This window comes from Pyrgilauda ruficollis, unplaced genomic scaffold (genome assembly GCF_017590135.1).
Source record: "Pyrgilauda ruficollis isolate IOZ18807 unplaced genomic scaffold, ASM1759013v1 scaffold222, whole genome shotgun sequence".
Classification (NCBI taxonomy): domain Eukaryota; kingdom Metazoa; phylum Chordata; class Aves; order Passeriformes; family Passeridae; genus Pyrgilauda; species Pyrgilauda ruficollis.
This window is the reverse complement of record NW_024521651.1, coordinates 457,741-475,179: the sequence shown is the minus strand read 5'-3', so window position 1 is coordinate 475,179 and position 17,439 is coordinate 457,741. Positions and strand designations below refer to the sequence as shown.

Here is a 17,439-nt window from a genome sequence, read left to right as displayed (position 1 = left end):
GGATGTGTTCCTGTGTCACCTGCCCTGGGTGACCCTGCCCGGGCAGGGGTTTGGACCGGGAGATCTCCAGAGGGGATCTCCCTTCCCACCCAAACGATTCTCTGATTCTGTTATTTTATGTCGTTTGTTTTGTACTGGTAGAGAAAAGCCTTTTGACTCCTTCCAGGCCGTTTTTATATACTGCCCTTAGGAATTTCAAACTTCGGCATTCAAACACTCTCACTACCTCACGCCACGGCCACCCTTGACTGGCGAGCAGGCCAGGCCGGGCTCCAGCACGGCCGGAACACGACGGCGCCGCGGGCCGGGACAGCCCCGGCATGGCCGCTCCGCCTCCGCGGCCGCGCCGACCCGGAAAGCGTTCGGAGGTCGCGCCGGGAAGATGGCGGCGCCCAGGCGGTGAGAGGAGAGCGGCGCAGCAGCCGCGGCCATGAGCGCCGCCCGCAGCTGCCGCCCGCCCCGGGCGCTCGCAGGTACCGCGGGGCCGTAGGGCGGGAGGGCTGGTGTGCGGGCAGGGCCAGGGCGGCCCGGGGCGGCTCTGTGGAGCGGTCCCCGGAGCCATGCGTGTGCGTGTCCCCGTGTGCTACACTGCGCTGTGTGTCCTCCACACGTGTTTGACTTTAGTGCTGTCCTATGGCAGCTGCTTCCTCTCAGCGCTTCTTTGGCAAGATAATCTTGTCGATAGTGTATGTAGTAGCGGGACAATGCTATATTGTACGATGCTCCATTACCAAGGCTGCCTGAGCTCAAGCAGTGTTTGGACAGCCCTTTCAAGGTCAGGGTGGGATTGGGATCCTCAATTGGGATCCCAGATTGTTGGGATGTCCTGTGAAGGGCCAGAAACTGAATTTGATGATCTTTGTGGGTCTCTTCCAGCTCAGGATATTCTGTGAAAATGCGTCTTGCTGGTGCTCAGGAATTTGGAAGAAATACCCAAAATTATTGGGACTTGCCTACAGTTCAGTTTTGGGCCCCTTGGGATAAGAAAGAAAAGGAGGGGTTGGAATGTGTCCAGGGAAGGGAACGGAGCTCGGGAAGGGTCTGGAGCACCAGAAGCAGCTGAGGGAGCTGGGGGCCTCAGCCTGAAGTAAAGGAGGCTCAGGGGAACTTCCCATTCTCCACAATTCCCTAACAAGAAGGTGCAGCTAGGTGGGGATTGGGCTCTGCTCCCAGGCAGGAAGGGACAGGATAAGAGAAAGCAGCTACAAGTTGGACTAGGGGAGGTTTGTGTTGGATATTAGGCAAAATTTTCTCTCTGAATGGGTGGTCAGGCACTGGCACAAGCTGCCCAGGGCAGTGATAGAGTCACCAATGCTATTGCTCCATGTAAGGGTTAAAAAACTGTGTGGATGTAGTACTTAGGGACATGGTTCAGTAGTGGACCTGGCCATGCTGGGTTAATATTGAGACTTGATCTTAAAGGTATTTTCCATCTTTAATGATTCCATGATTTTGCACGGTCATGTCTTTTACCTGGAGCAACAAACATTTTCCATTACCTGACCCTGGTTCCCATTTGTTGGGTTGTCCTGTGTCACAGCCGACAACAGGCGCTGTAGTCTTAATTAGAAGCAAACTCAGTGACAGAGAAGAAACTGGAATCTACTGTTACCTTTTTTTTCTTGTTTTCTGTTAAACAGGATTATTTGTTTGGCATCTGAGGAACACTGGTGCACGGCAGATACCATGCCGGTTTGTGCACCTTCACCATGTGGCCAGCAACAGGTTGATTACCTTTCAGTACTTTAACTTTCTCAAACGAATGGTAAGTCAAGGAGTGTACCTATCCCATATTTCTCATTCATCCCATGTGATAAGTCAAAATGGAGATTAGTTAATAAGAGGAATATTTTTCTTATCAGCCAAACTCAGGCAATTTTAAACGTCTCCATTTTGCTATAAATCACAGCTAAAGCACTTGGTATCCTAAACATCTCAGGCTGGAGGAAACGTTTTGTAGCAAGGACAATGCCTTGTGCTGCAGAGTCTCCTCTGCTTGACAGGAGGCTTCTGTACCCTTGAAATAGGGCACTCATCTCCTGTTGAGAAACTTGACATAACATTATTTTAAAATCATTATTTATAAAAATGCTAATAAAGTCACATCTTGGCTAGCAGTCACACAAGTGATAGATGGAACTCACTTGTAGAGGTGATGTGTTCTCAGTTAATTGGTTTATTTGAGTCAAAATTCCTGAGCTCATTAAGTTAATGGGTTACATTTACACTATGCTGTTAGTTTTAGGTATTAAAAGAGCTTTAATTATCATTAAACATTACATCTTCTTCTTTGACCAGTTGTATCATGTGTTAGTGGATGGTAGTAATTACATCTTCTTCTTTGACCAGTTGCATCATATGTTAGTGGATGGTAGTAATTTTTTTTTAATTGTGCTGCTGATTTGAACTGTATTCACATTGCTCATTCAGAGTTGCAGACCACTCTTCCTCATTGTAATTATTACTGTGTACTTGAAATCAGGATTGGTTTAAAGTGCTCTCTTTCTGTGCTTCTGGTGCTTGAAATATATAGAATATTCGGGGGAAGAAAATATGAGAAGAGATTCTAAATGCTCTTTTTCTTGTTCTGTATTTATTCTGTGAGCTCTGAAAGAGAGCAAACAACTATATCCTAATTTACTGTTCAATATGTGTTCCTTTGAAATTTTTTGTCTAATTAATTAACAAAAAGTTAGGCATAAATAATAATCATGTGGGAGATGATTTTTTTTTATCATAGGTGGTAGATTGTGTTTTTTGGCATATTTTTAATTTTTTCATTTCTTAAATATGCATAAGTTTAGTACTTATGTTTGGAAACTGAAGCTGTGTGGGTATTTGTATATTTCTCTGTTTAAAGGTGAATTTTGTTTGGTCAAAGGTTGGGCTCAATGACCTTGGAGGTCGTTCCAACCTTTATTATTCTGTGGAATTGATTAGTTGTAAGTCATGTTGTATTACCTGGTGGTTTTGAATATGAACAAGGAGTTTGCTGTTGTAGCTATGGGGGAGGAAGTAAACATTCAAATGCAATTCTCCAGGCTTACATAAACATTGATTCCGTTGTGAGTTGTAAAGCTGCTTTGGTAATATCTAACCCAACTTCAGGAGTCTTTCTGTGTGTGAAGTAAGTGTCTGAAATTCAGACTAGCTCAGTTGGGTCATGGAAGTAATTCTCCTAACAAGAACAAAATAATTATATTCTTGGTGTTAATAAAGTGAAATGGACAGAAATATCTTTATGTATTTAACATTTCTCATTATATTTAGTATGTAACACAGTGCAACAAAGACCTCAGTCAACGAGCCAAACCCAAGTCCGACTCAGTTGTGTCTCCTTTTCATGAGCTTCAGCAATTGGATCAGGAAAAAAAGTTTGTGAACAAAATTAGCTCAGTTTCACCTGTTCATCAGTCGTGGTCTGAGATGTCAAGCAGAAAGGAGTTGAGAGAAATAAAGTCAGCTGCAGAAACTGAAGACTCAGTCATACCAGTGGGAGCTGAATCCAAGGAAGACAGACAATGGAAAGAAATGAAGCTACGGCTGCATGATTTGCCAGGAATTTTGGCACGCTTGTCCAAAATCAAGCTTACAGGTATTACTGGTAATTTTTCCTCATTTCTCTGCATTCTGCTTGATAGCAGAATTCTTTGCGATCTTACTGGAATGGTTTAGGTTTGCATGTGATAATTCCCACTTAGGAATGCTAGGTTGGATCAATTTCATCAAGTATGTGCTAGGAAATTTTTTTTATGGAAGCATTTAGTAGTTTTCCCATTAATTTTGTTTAAAAACAATGAGAGGATCTTGCATCTTGTTGTCAGCTAGTTTCTGGGAAATAAGCAAGCGTTAGTAGACAGACTACAGTGAAACTGGGTAAGGAAGTGAATGTACAAATAATATGTTCAGTATTTGAAGTTGTCTTGCTTAAGTTTACCAGTGTTTTGTCTCATTTACATACCTTTCACTGTAGAACTGCTAGTTGTGAAATTAGCACTAGAAGTCCCAACGAAAGGTAATTCAAGTGGTTTCCTGTATTAGAAAGGAAAATATTTGAGTCTGACCAGTTGACTTTTGTAAAATTCTGATTAACTGATTTACTTTTCAGTCAGTGATAGTGTTGTCTTTTCAAACCAGCAATTTGTTAAGCAATTGCCTTGCAGCCTTAACTATATTTTGTCTTGTTCAAGTAGTAATACTTAACGACTTTAAGTAACTCTTTTGCCAATAGGAACAATTATAAATTACCCCTTTGCCAATAGGTAATGCTATGTATACTTTTATTTCTAAGGAGGCTCTAATTATCTGACCAAAGCCTTACATCTTGTCTATGATATAAAGTCCAAGAACAGAAACGTAATTTCCTAAGTCCTTACCTAGGTGCTCTCCAGTCAGTCAAGTGAATTTCTGATAACAAGACTGTTCCTTGCCCTAAAAATTTGTTATAATGAATGTCATGAATTCAGTTTACTTTTAAAAACTTTTTTGTCTTGCAATATATAAGTTTTCATTGTTTGTTTTTCTGTGGAAAAATCTTGCTGACCACATAGAGGATATAATGGTAATTTACATTTTCATCTGTGTTCCTGATACATCTCATGTTTTGGATTTTGCACAACTGATCTTGTTTCTTGTTTGCACATCCAAATTTTCTTCCTCATTGTTTTTAGAAAGACTGAGGGCATTTATTTTGTTCTGATCAAGGGACCAGAGAGAGAGAAAATTGACTGTTGTTGAAAGTACTTGAGATGTTTTTTTTTATGTTTGCTGATGGGTAAGCTCAGTGCTTGTACCATATCTCAGTGTTACTGGTGCTTCTTGAAATGGGAGTTTCAACAACTTCAGCACGATGGGAGAGTGTCATTTTCAAGAGAAAGCAATTTCATGTGATACTTTTTTCTCTGGCCTCGGAGTTGCTGCAAAACTCTTCAACAGTTCCTGGTAGCCTCTTGTAACTGCACAAGCACAATTCTGGATTTAAAATAGGGTATAGAAGGCAGAGGTTAAGGAATTTCATTCCCTTCAGGACTGTTGTCTTCTATGACAGTGTCTTTTCAAGTGCAAGCTTGATTGCTAATTCCTGAACAGCTGTACAATTTTTCATCCAGCTTGCAAGCCTGTTGGGAAAGGGACTGTGATTTTAGTTTCTCTCCGTCTTCTCCTGTGCCTGGAGGAGTTCTTGATCCAAGGTAAATGTGGTAAACTTTACCTGTTGAGAAGGTATGGAGAGATACAGAAAAAAACTTACCCTCTTTTCTCATGGTGATCTCTGTGTGTTTGGTGTGCAAATTTTTTGTAAGTGGAAAGTGTAAAAGAGTAAGTTGGATGAAGAGAACTTTGTAGAAGGGGAGTTCTGTTGTTGGTCTTTATTGGTCCTGGCATAAGGCAGGACATAAGCAGGAATAAGACTGTGTGTAATATGTAGAGCAAGGAAAATTTTTACAACTTCGATTACAACTGTAATCATTTAGACAAATTATATATTCTGTAAAGACTATAGTGTTGTAGTTATTTGACTTTTTTTTTTTTTTAAAGAAGAATAAATTCTCTGAGGTCAGTTTTTAAGTTGCAAATGTCGTACAACTCAGTTCCTTTCACCCGTGAAGTTGTGGTAGATCTCATATCCTGTGTGGTTTTTTTGGCAGACACTTTATTTATACTTTTTAAAGTATGAAATAACAAAAAAACAAACTCTGCATGATGCCAAAATGGGACTTCCTTATGCTCTGTTATTTTCCTGCTGCTGCTGGAAAGATATTTTTTGTTTGTAGTATGAACTGTACTTCACCTTGGAAAGGAAATGAGTTTTGCTATTTCCATACCCTCCTGCTTCATGTAAACTGCAGCTTTTGTGGCTCTGCCATTAGAAGCTCTGCCTTAAAAACAGGAATAGATTTTTGTTTATATTCTTTTGCCATAGAAAACAGTTAGGGAACTTTTTATTAACCTTTCATTATCTTTTTGGGTTAAATTTCCATCCATTCCCATCTCTGTGGTGTTTTATGTTGCCTGCTCTCTGAACAGCTGTATCCTTCCACCCAGGCACTTGGAAAGCTAATGCATCTGTCTGATAGATTTTCAGAATTATAAATGCATTGTTTTATCCTAAAGTTGCTGTGTAACTGAAAATAGGAGAGGGACAAGGGAAGGTATGGGGAATAAGAGGAAATTCTAGCGATTTGTAATGCGCACACACACTTGGAATTTCAGCTTGTCTCGTCTTCTTAAATTTAACTTCAAGTTTAGATTTTAGTAGTGTTTCCTCCAAGGATTACAGATGAAAACTCAGATGAACTATATGTAAAACCACAGGAAAATCAAAGTTCAGTTTTTAGTTTGGGCAAACCGAGGAAAGCATATGAAAAATGCCGAGTATTCCCTTAGATATCGCACTAGGGTTTGTGAACATTTCCTTGTTGTTGCTCCTGTAGCATGTTGGTCTTTCTGTGAGGACAAGCAGCTAAATTGGAACAGGCTGTTCCATCCCTGGAAGTGTTCAAGGCCAGGTTTGATGGGGCTTGGAGCAACCTGGGATAGTGGAAGGTGTCCCTGCCCACAGTAGGGGGTTGGAAGTAGATGATCTTCAAAAGTCCCTTGCAGCCCAAACTGTTCAGTGATTCTGTGATGTGCAGCACCCTGTGTCTTTGAGAAAAGACTGAACATGGCACTCAGTGCTTTAGTCCACTTGGCAAGGTGGTGATCAGTCAAAGGCTGGACTGATGATCTTGGAGGTCTTTTCCAACCTACTTGAATCTGATTACATAGCACCTGTCTGAGATGTGGATCAACATGTGTGGACAAATATGCTAATTTCTGAGCATTTTCAGTTTTGAAGACTAAACTAGAATTTTTTTTTCATATATCTTGTTATTTGAAACAAAAATATTTCATATTTCTTGTTTTTCATATATCTTGTGCATACTAGCAAACAGCTGGAATTTATTGGATGTATTGCTTCTGTATGGATTTGTGTCTGTGGGATAGCGAACCTGAAACACAAATGTGCAGAACCTGAAACCAGGAGCCTGAGATATTTGGTACAGATTGAAGGTGTGATTGTGAAGGTGTGATCCTGCTTCATCTCTTGTCTGTTGTGTATTGGTGATGCGAAGATGATGAAGATGCAGTTTTGCATAATGACTCTTGACGCTTACCAAGCTGCAACAATGACTAAATAAGGGGCCTGTGTTGTGTTTGTAGGCTGAAAGTCTGGTAATAGCTGCTATAGTAAAAAAAATGCATTTGCTTTAGTGGATTTCCTGTATGTTCCCAGTTGATTCTGGAATAATAGCATTTATTCTTTAAATGAAAACTTCAGTATAGCCAGAAACTTTGAAAAATATTTATTGGTTGTTACTGTTATGATTATTGCTACTTTATCTTTATTAACAGTTCTAAAAGTATTTCACATATTTGTCAAAGTAATTCTTCTTTTGTGATTATGAAACCAGTAACTATTATCCCTTCAAAGAAACTAAAGCTTTCTGGCAATTGGTTTTCCATGCTACAAGAAAAACAAATTAAAAATACGACATCATTCCAGTTCATTTTTGGCAAAGCATTTTAAAATTGTTTGATGGTAAGAAGAGGTTATCTGCTCTGTTTGTAATATTGCAGTTGGATTTCGCATGATTTGGTGCAGACTTATTCCAAATCATTGTCCCAAATTTGAGTTTGCTTCAGGAGCGTGGCCTTTATTAGTGTGCAGGTTGTAATTTGTATCAAAACTTTGATGTGCCCGAACAAACCTGGGTTTACAAGGGACATGTTGGTTAGGTGGGTAGCACTAAATACTGCTGCTACAGTTGGCTTTCCAGAAACTGTAGTGTGAAAACTCAGGAAGGAATATTTCTTCAGCTTTTGGAAAGCAACTTTCCTTTAAGGGCTATAGAGAGTAAAGCAGTGAAATTATTTGTTGAAAAAAAAGTACAAATGCATTTGCTTTTCCCCTTCCTTATGTACTGATATATCACCAGTACAGGAGTAGAAGGGAATGCTAGAGCAGGATTGATTTGCTTTGGCTTTCTGTGCTTTTATTTTGGCTTGGCTACTTTTTAATAGTAGGTAAACAAAATATGGCATAATGATTCACATGCTACAAACACAAAGGATTTATAAAGGCAGAGCACATTGTGATGAAGTGGAAAAGGAATGTAAAGAACACACTAAACTTTTGGACTGTGTTTTTATGCCGGAAACATTATAATTCACTCTTTGTCACCAATCCATTAGCATTTTCTTTTTCATCTACATTGATGTGGGAGACAAATGTCCCCTGTTAATTTTTGTGAAAGCTGAAAATGTTTAAAAGACTGAAAATAAGGCTTAGGCTGAGATCATAAGTTTAAATCTTGGCTTTTTGAAGAGTCTGTGTAATGCCAGCTCCCATCAACAAGTCTTGAAAGGATCAATTCCATCTATTATGCAATAAGGTGAAGTTCATTTGGCCCCTAACGCACTAAACTAACAGGGATTAAAAAACAAACAGAGTCAATGACCTCATTCCCTTGATGTGATCTCAATTAAATACACTTTTCCTCCACGAGGGAAGCTGAAGAGTAAATTATTGCTTCCACAGTTAAAGAAAATAAACTTCCCAATCCAAAGGGAGCATTTTCCTATTTACTGCTAATGTGTTGTATTGGAATATCTGGGCGATGAGGAAAGCAGGGGACGCCTGGTGTGCAAACTCTGCCCAAACAAGAAAATGTACCTGCTCTAATGGGATATGGGAGAGGATGTACTGCAGCCTTTTTAAATGAGATCCTGATAAGTCATGCTCAAATGACTGGCTAAAATTAATCTGGAGAAATCAATTGGGACTTTAATTAGTGCTGTAACTGTACAGTGTTAGAATTTCTTTGGGGTCAGGGTGGTGGTAATGTTACACTGACTGTTTGCCAATCCATTCCACCTTTCTTCTCCAGTAAATGAGTTGGTGTTTTCCCCTAATAAATTGGTGTAAAGTGCTCTCTAAGATAAGTTTTAATTAAATTCTTGTCTAGAAGTGAGTGTGTGATTTATTATGCAAAAAAAATGAATGTAATCACTCTTGGAAAAGCAAATGCCACTGTTCACTGTAATTTTCAGTGCATTTTTTAAACTCTCTTAGTTTTACCAATGCATTTCATGTTTTCTTGTGCATACCTAAGGAGGATTCAAGAGTTTGGAAACTAATACAGTGTTGTAATTATATAATAAATAAGATCTAGTCTTTCAGAATGATCAGTACCTTCATGTTCATTTGTCTGGTGAGGCAGCAGAATCTGTGATTCTTTCAGAGCTGCTCAGAAGGGTGGAGTTCTGTCTTAGATCTGTATTGTAGAAGTAGCCTGTGAATCTGTAACAAGGCTAAATAATTAACACTTATTATAATATGCATGCTATTTTAATAATATTTGGCCATCAATGGATTTTAATACTTAGAGAAAAGTTTTGATGAGCAGCAAGTTTTCTCCACTGTGTTTTCAGGATTAAATCGTAAGGTTCTTAGGCAGGCACAGCTCTTGAAATGAACACTTTGCATGTGCATCCTTACTGGCAGGTCTCTGCCATGACATTTAGTTTTTCATCTCAAGTAGTGCTGCTTAATAGATAATCCAGGTATTTTCAGTCAGCAAAGATTATTTATTTGTTATTTAACTTCAGACAAAAAGGAGACTTTGTAGGAATCAGGAAGATAAGAACATTTTGATGCTTTGATGTAAGTTAGCTGAGGTCTGAAGCATGTAACTACATCAGAACATAATTTAAATACCTTCTATTTAATAACTAATAATTTCAGATTGTAAAGTTCAAGGTCATGAGCAAGATGTTCCATAAGTGTGCTGACTTTTATCGTATAAGAAATTTGTCATGTTATACTATTTCTTGCCAAAAGTGAGGCTTTTGAGACCTATTATTTGGCTAATTACAATATTGGGATTAAAACTTGGGTAATTTTTATTTTAAGGATGTGATTTGTGGTAGTGTACTAAAGTTACAATTTTGCATGACGAAATTGAAATGGATTTTTTATGAACCCACTCAAATTTTGAGGCCATTAAGTGTTGTTGGGTCTCTCTGATGATGTGATTGTTCTTTCGGCCCAAAGTGAAGTGAGCCCAAAGTGGGCATGTCAAACAGGAGCAGTGGGAACAGAGATTGTGCAGTGAAATTACTGTAGCTACATGCCCCAAATCTCTTTTTGACTCTACACTGCTTAAATTCCTGCTATAATTTGATATAAAGCATATATCTCAGTGTGGGATTTTTTCTTACTGTTTTTTCTTCTGTGTTAGACTTTGCAGTGATGTGTGAGTTACTGGAACAAATAGTCCTGTGCATGTTGTGTGGGGCAGTTTGGTCCTATAGCAAATCCATAAAATAGGGAATACAGAGACACAAGTTGTATCCTCACATCTTCTGCTAACGTGCTGCTGCTTTTGGGTTTCTTATTTAATCTCTGGCAGTTCTCCTTCCCATTGTTGATTTCTTTATGTACAGTGTTAGTATTAATTGTACCCTGTTCCTGGAGCTAGTGTGAACCATAAAGACAGCAAAAAGTTAATCTGCACAAGAGTTCTTTCAGGGTTTGAAAGCCATAACTCTAGTGTTATATGCAAAGATGGTTTCTTGTAGATGCTTTGAACTGTGCTCTCACTTGCGTTGCAGCTCTGGTCGTCAGCACTGCGTCCGCTGGCTTTGCCATGGCCCCGGTCCCTTTTGAGATCACCTGCTTCCTGCTTGCCTCCCTTGGAACTGGCCTGGCATCCTGTGCTGCCAACTCCATAAATCAGGTCAGTCCATCTCTTCATCTGTACAGCAAACTGGTGTCCTGGCTTCTGAAATGCTGCCAGGGGTGTGACTGGATGGCCAGGAGTGCTGTGCCTTCAGCTGCTGCCTGACCTCTGAGCTGCTAAAACTGACACCACAAAAGTAATATATGCCTGAGAATTCAAGTGGGGTTGCTAGGCACAGTGTGTTTGTATAGAATGGAGTTGATGAGGTTTTAAGCCTCCCAATAATAATGTTTATCTTGGTAATACCCAAGCCTGGGTCCCTGGAAATGACAGGAAGAACTGGGTAATTGGAGTGTAAGAATAGCCAGTGGGACTCCAGCCTTATGGGCTAGATTCTTTGGTTGTGTTATTGTATGACCTTGTTGGATCTGTCTTAAGAGTGGCTCAGATCCACTTAAAACAGCTGTAGTGGGACTTCAGCAGAATTTTGTCCGGGCTGGGATCATGGTATCTCCTGCACATCTGCAGAATGAACTGAGAACCTCCATTGTGTGGAGGTTGTCCCATGCTAGAGATGTTCCAGGTGCCTGAACTTGAATTTCCCTGTGTGTGTCAACATGCCTGTGGAGGCTGATGCTGATCTTGGCTCTCCTGTGCTCAGTTGTGAAGCACAGTGGCTCTTAGGCTCTCCCTGCTTCCCAAAGGAAAGCCTAACTAGTGAACAGATAGTAACACTTGTGGTGCTGAATGGAGTTTCAAAGTGTAGTAGCCGTGGTCACTTTCAGTTGTCAATGTGGCCTGGAAAAAGGGGCAGCAGCAGTGCCACTATTGACAGCTCTTTGTGGTTTCAGCAACCACTTGTGACTCCTGGGACTCCAGTAGTGGAGGTTTCCTGGGATCCACACCCTGGGGTCAACTTGTTTGAGTTGGGCTCTTTGATGTTTACACCTTGCAACACCCCAGTTGTAGGCATGTGATGTGTTTTTTGGGATTGCACCCATCGGCACGCATTTTGCTCAGCCTGAAGTAAGTCCTATTTACTGTTTTTACAGGTTTTAGTGTTTCTTTCACTGAGCTTAAAACTGGGGCAGGCACCTAACTCTGTTTTCTCTGCAAAATGGGAAGGATAATGCATGATTTTTAATTGCTTGGAAGTGTTTAGGTAGCCTGCCCTAACTTGGAAACACATAGATAGCCTTGAAAAATAATTTTAAATGTCACGCTGTTTTATGAAGAATACATTTAGTTATCATGTACGTATTTTTCACACAAAGGCTGGGAAGAAAGGCTGTCATAACTAAGGTGAAGTTTTGCTGGGTTTTGATAATATTGTAGATGTACCCTTTTTTCCTCCCTTTTTTCCTTTACTACCTTTTTAATATTAAAAGTAAATTTATGGGTTATCCTTTGAAATATTTACTGTCATATCTGCCTTCACTTTTGATGTGGATACTACTGGATGAAGAGAATTAATGATAGCTTGTCTAGAGACTGTGCAACTTGTCTTGAGATTTTGCTAGATCTTCTGAGAGGTGACATTGCCACACAAATAAATTATTTTCTTTGTCTTCAGCTTCCATGTATTGCTCATTGTATTTTGTCCCAAAAGTAGGCACTTTTTAAACTCTTGGAAGCCATTTCTTAAACTCTTGAAGTACTTAGAAGTATAGGAATTCTGTGCTGTAATTTGGAATTGGACACTTGGGATAGTAAAGGGGAGTCAAGAGGAGTGCAGTAACTTTGTGCTGGGTCTTGTAATTCACTCTTTACTCACTGCAAGTTACTCACAGTGTGTCAAACTGCCTTTCAGCAGTTTCAGCTGAACATTTTAAATTTTCACACTCGCTCATGTTGACCCACTTTCCTGTGTAGAGAGACCTTGCAGGCAGATTACTCCTACTAAAAAAAATAAAGGAGCAGAGTTAGTAAGCAAGCGAAAGGAAAGAGCTGTGCTTGGTGATCTGTTGTTTATCAATGGATCCTTTCAGTCGTTGGGTGTCTTTTTCCTGGTGTTACTGTGTCTGAATTGGCTTGGAATTTAATTTTCCATGAATACTTAAAGCTTGGGTAATCCATCTCGACTGTTGGGAAGGAGCACATTTGACTTGGAACTTCCTTTATTGCTACTTTGCTCTGTCCATTGCTCCCCATACACATCCACTTCTCTGGCAGCTCATGATTCATGTTTCCCCTGTTGCTCCTCTCTATCCCTTAAGGACCTTTTTATATGATAACCGTCTTTCCGCTTCCCAAATTGCTATGAATCTGTACATCTTTAAGGGCAACTCGTCTTTCCCACTCCTCGTTTCTCTGATAAATCTATGTGCACCATTTACAGTCCCCCCATATGTCGTGGGAAGGTGAAGTGTGAATTGTGTAAGAGTCTTCCCGGTGATTTAGGACAGGATATGAGGGGCCTGGTCCTGTGAAAATGTAATGAAGATTCTGTAAAATTCATGGAAGTATTGATAGAAACTTGTAACTGGTCAGGTTGAGGGGTTTTCCCTTTTTTTTTTCCTTCTCTCAACTACTTGATTTTAACAATCTGGTGGGAGCTGAGATGGTTTTACCCCCAGTGAATTAAGATGAATTAACTAAGTTGACTTAAGTCCTGGGGTGGGAGCCAGGCCATAGTTGGTCTGAAACAATCTTCTAATTATCACTTCCTCCTTGTTTTCAGATGGTTGTATGCCATACTTTAAACTTATTTTTTTTCTGCCTGCAAGAGCTATAAAGTTACAAAAATGTGCTTAAGTGGGGATCCTTGCCCCATTTTCACTTTTTTTAACGAGAAAAACAGATCGACAGTGCAGATCGAGAACTTTGTATTTTTTCATTGCTTATAGAAGTACAGTCTGAATATTTATCCAGCTGTGTGTTTAGAAAAAAGTTTCACAATTCACAAATTCTAAATTCTAGCGTTGCTTTCCAAGGCAAATAGAAAGAATGCAATTTGATGGTGATTCTGTGAAACCGGACAATTATTTTTAAGGAGCTTACGACTTATTGTTTTGAGAGTGAAAAAGTTGTATTGGAAAATACGGACAAAAAATAAAAAAGGGAGATGTGGTGCCTGCCTTACAGCAAGGTCATTCTAGAAACATTTGTTTAGAAAATGTTAAGAAAAATATCTTGGAATAGTTTATGACAGACAGAAGAGAAACAGAGAAACAGTAGAGAAACAGACTCAGGCTGATGGAAAATGTTATGAATTCTGGGGATCTGGATAAATATCAGAGGGTCCTTGGGTTTTCCCATGGAGTGTGTTGGGTCTGTGGGCTGTGAGGGAGGAATCTCCTTTGGGAAGGTGCCAGAGAACAGATAGTGTTTTATTTCTCTTGTCCTCCACCGGTGTTTCTGCCTCTGCCTCACTCCTTCCTATCACAATACTTCAGAGTTGTACCTCACACCTAATCCAGCATTGCAGTGGCTCCCAGAGCCAGTGCTCCCTGGTTCTCTTCCACATCATCCAACACCACGTTATGTCCTGCGGCCCTTCGGAATTGTACTACAACATGTCACCACTTCTCAGTCCCACCTGCTAAAACGGCTTTCGTCTTTTTTTCCCTCTCTTTCTAGCAGCATTCTTTCTTTTTTCCATCATGGAAGCAACTTAAAATTATTTCAGACAGGTGTTCTTTATTGGTATTCTGTCTTTTAAAAATAACTGTTATTTTACAGTGGGTTTTGATTTTAAAAAAATCACTTAATGCATTTACCAAGGAGTTGATTGAGATACATTGTGTCTGTAACATTACTAAGCTAGCCAAAACCTCCAGAAAATCTCATAAGAAGGAATCATGTTATAGGTTGCAGTTATGGTAAGGAAATGGAAATATATTCTGGGGTTTCATCTTGTAAACACTTCATGTTAACCTTGAATCAAACAAATAAATGCTTTAGTGTTGTTGCTTATAAGTTACAGATAAATTAAGTAAACCCTTGGTTTTCTGATTAGTGAAGACTAATTTTGTAACTTCTTTTTTGCCGTACTCCAGGCTGTCATAGAAATGGAGTGGGAGAAATTTATATTAAGTTAGTTAATAATATTTTGCTTTTTCATAGGTCTGTTTTTTGATGATTTTTGAAAGCTCAGTCAAGCTTCAAGGAGTAGAGGCTTACATTTATATTAGAGAGAAAACATGTCATTTTAGAGACTTCTAAGATAGTCACCTCTGATTTATGGAGAAGGAGATAAAACATGAAGAGATGTTTACAACACAATACACAGCATTAAAATGTTAAAGAAATCACATGCACGTTTTATATGTCAAATACATTCTTCAGTAACTGCAGCATGGTTAAAAAGTGGGAGAGAATTGTAAAGATGAAAGCAGGATGTTTAAAGTGGCTTGAATTTAGTAACCAAGAGATAAAATGATATGCTTGGATTTGACTGATGGTACCTTGACAAGGAAGTACAGTGGGCTGAATCTCTTAGCTGAAGTTAGAAAGCTGAAGATGAGGAATACTCTAACTATGTTATCCAGCATGCAAGAACAAATGTAAGTTAACATCCCTGTCCCTTCAGGGTCTGATCTGATGGCTGTGTTTTGCTCTTACAGTCTCATCTTCTCCTGACAGTGGTGATGCCTTAGAAGTGTTGCTGTAAGGAGTGGGAAGGATGGGTTATTGTTAAAATAGTGGAGTGAAATTTGGGATTTGATTTCAGTCACCAGCCCAGGCAACCTGTATGTGATCTTTAGTGTAAGACAAAGTAAGAAGGTAATTTGGATATTACACAAGGCTGAATAAAGTAAAAGTAGAGCAGCCTTTCCTCCAGTTGTCAGTCCACTCACTAGATTATCCTCATTGAAAAAAAAAAAAAAAGTCCGGTCTTCTTTTATCTAGTTTAAATCAATTGTCTTCTTAATTTTGAAACCATCACCTCTTGTCCTGTCACAACAGGCCTTGCTAAAAACGTCTGTCCTCACCTCACACATCTTTAAGTATTGAAAGGCTGCAATGAGCCTTCTCCAGGTGAACAGCCTCACCTTTTGTAGCCTGTCTCCAGAGCAGAGCTACTCCAGCCCTTGGAGCATCTCCATGGCCTCCTCTGGACTCACTCAGCAGCAGCTCCACATCCTTCCCGAGCTGGGACCCCAGAGCTGGAGACAGCTTGGCAGGTGGTGTCTCACCTGAGTAGAGCAGAAGGGCAGAATCCCCCCCGCCTTGACCTGCTGCCTAATTAAAAAAAGAAAAAACCAACCAAACAACAACAACAACAAAAAAGTTTTAAAAACTCCATTACAGGAAAATACCCACCACCCCAAGGTTAAAGTAATACATAGAAAGTGGTGACTAGTGATAGATGCCTGGGTTATTGATGAAGTGGAAAATAAAAATAGCATGATTCTGGTCCCTCTGTTCCTTTTTTTTTAATCCCAGTAAAAAAATTCAACACAAAAGAGAACAGCAATAGTTCTATTCCCCAAAATCAGCTGTGTTTTTGGCATTATCTCCGTACCAAACTTCTCTTACCAAAGAAGTATTTTATTGAATGTCCATGGAGTGGGAACTTGTTATTCTGATGCAAATGTTATTAATATGCTCTCCTCCAAGTTGGAGGAGCTGACCTCTGTCAGATCGTGCAACCCACCTTCACTCAGTGCAGGAGGTTTTTGCTGAGTAAACTCCTCAAAGTTCTTTCTTGCCCACTTTTGAAATCTCTGAAAATTTGTTTTTTTGCTCCTTTCCCTCACAGATAACTGCACTGTCATGTTGGAATGAGAGAACTCATTTTAAACACCATCTGTATTTGCTCCATGCAACGTATGTAAACATTATATAGTTGAATGATAGAAGTGATTTAGAAATAGTCCAAAATTACTTTCCAAGGTTTTTGCTTTAGCATGTTTCCCCTCCTGCCTCTGGAATGATCCCACTTACCCGTTTCCTGGGAATGACACTCCAGTGCCAGTCAGCTCAGTCAGGCCACACTCCCACAGTCCCAGTTGCTGGTTTGGGATTCACACCTGATGCATCTCTGTCTCTCTCTGAAGTGCCTTTGTTTTGACTGAACTGATAGCCTGCAGCAGCCGCCTGGCCTTTCATCTGCCCCCCTCCCCATTCCCCCCAGTGATCAAACAACTGGCAGGAGGGATTATTAAAACCTGGTGTTGATCTCCACACTTCAGGACTGTCAGTGGCAGAGGCAGCCTGGGATGTAATTTACAGTGGATGATAAATACAAGAAAAGTCCAACACTGGAAGTCTATCTCATGCTCTAAAGTGTGTTAATATATGCTGCTTTGATATTTTAACTGCTAGGCAGTCTTCATTAGTGGTCATTGAAGATCATAACTTACAGCTCCAACAGATGATTCATAATTGGAATGGTTGGATCAAGTTATCATGGTGGAATCGTTGATATGGAGTAGGACTAGCTGAGCTTGTGAGGATGTATTTCATGAGCAGTAGGAATGATGAGCACAAATGAGAACCAACCTCTGAAGGACTGATAAATTTTAAATGCAGAGATTATCTTTGCAAAGCATGAATCATTTGACCTACAACTGAAGCTTGATAAAAGGTCTTAGAAAAATACTATAAATTAATGCATATCATTGTTGAAAGAAATTCTCATTGCTCACATGCATATTGTGTGAATATGGTAGGCAAAGCGTCTTAAAGTGGGTGGATTCACATGACCCTTAAGGATTTAGACCCCAATCACCTCTGTGATGTTCAGCAAAGACAATGAAAATTAGTATAATGA

General features: G+C 39.8%; 1 protein-coding gene across 3 annotated transcripts in view; it reads left to right on the top strand.

Annotated features, from left to right (window-relative positions):
• Positions 1-349: 349 nt before the first annotated feature.
• Positions 350-17,439, top strand: part of LOC121354190 (protoheme IX farnesyltransferase, mitochondrial) — a 101,284-nt gene continuing 84,194 nt past the window's right edge. For all 3 annotated transcript variants that reach the window (XM_041468615.1, XM_041468617.1, XM_041468618.1), the window contains exons 1-4: positions 350-473; positions 1,641-1,765; positions 3,271-3,595; positions 10,654-10,778. In XM_041468615.1, coding sequence (XP_041324549.1) covers positions 431-473; positions 1,641-1,765; positions 3,271-3,595; positions 10,654-10,778 — 618 coding nt within the window. In that variant the 5' untranslated portion in view covers positions 350-430. The remainder of the gene's footprint in view (positions 474-1,640; positions 1,766-3,270; positions 3,596-10,653; positions 10,779-17,439) is intronic.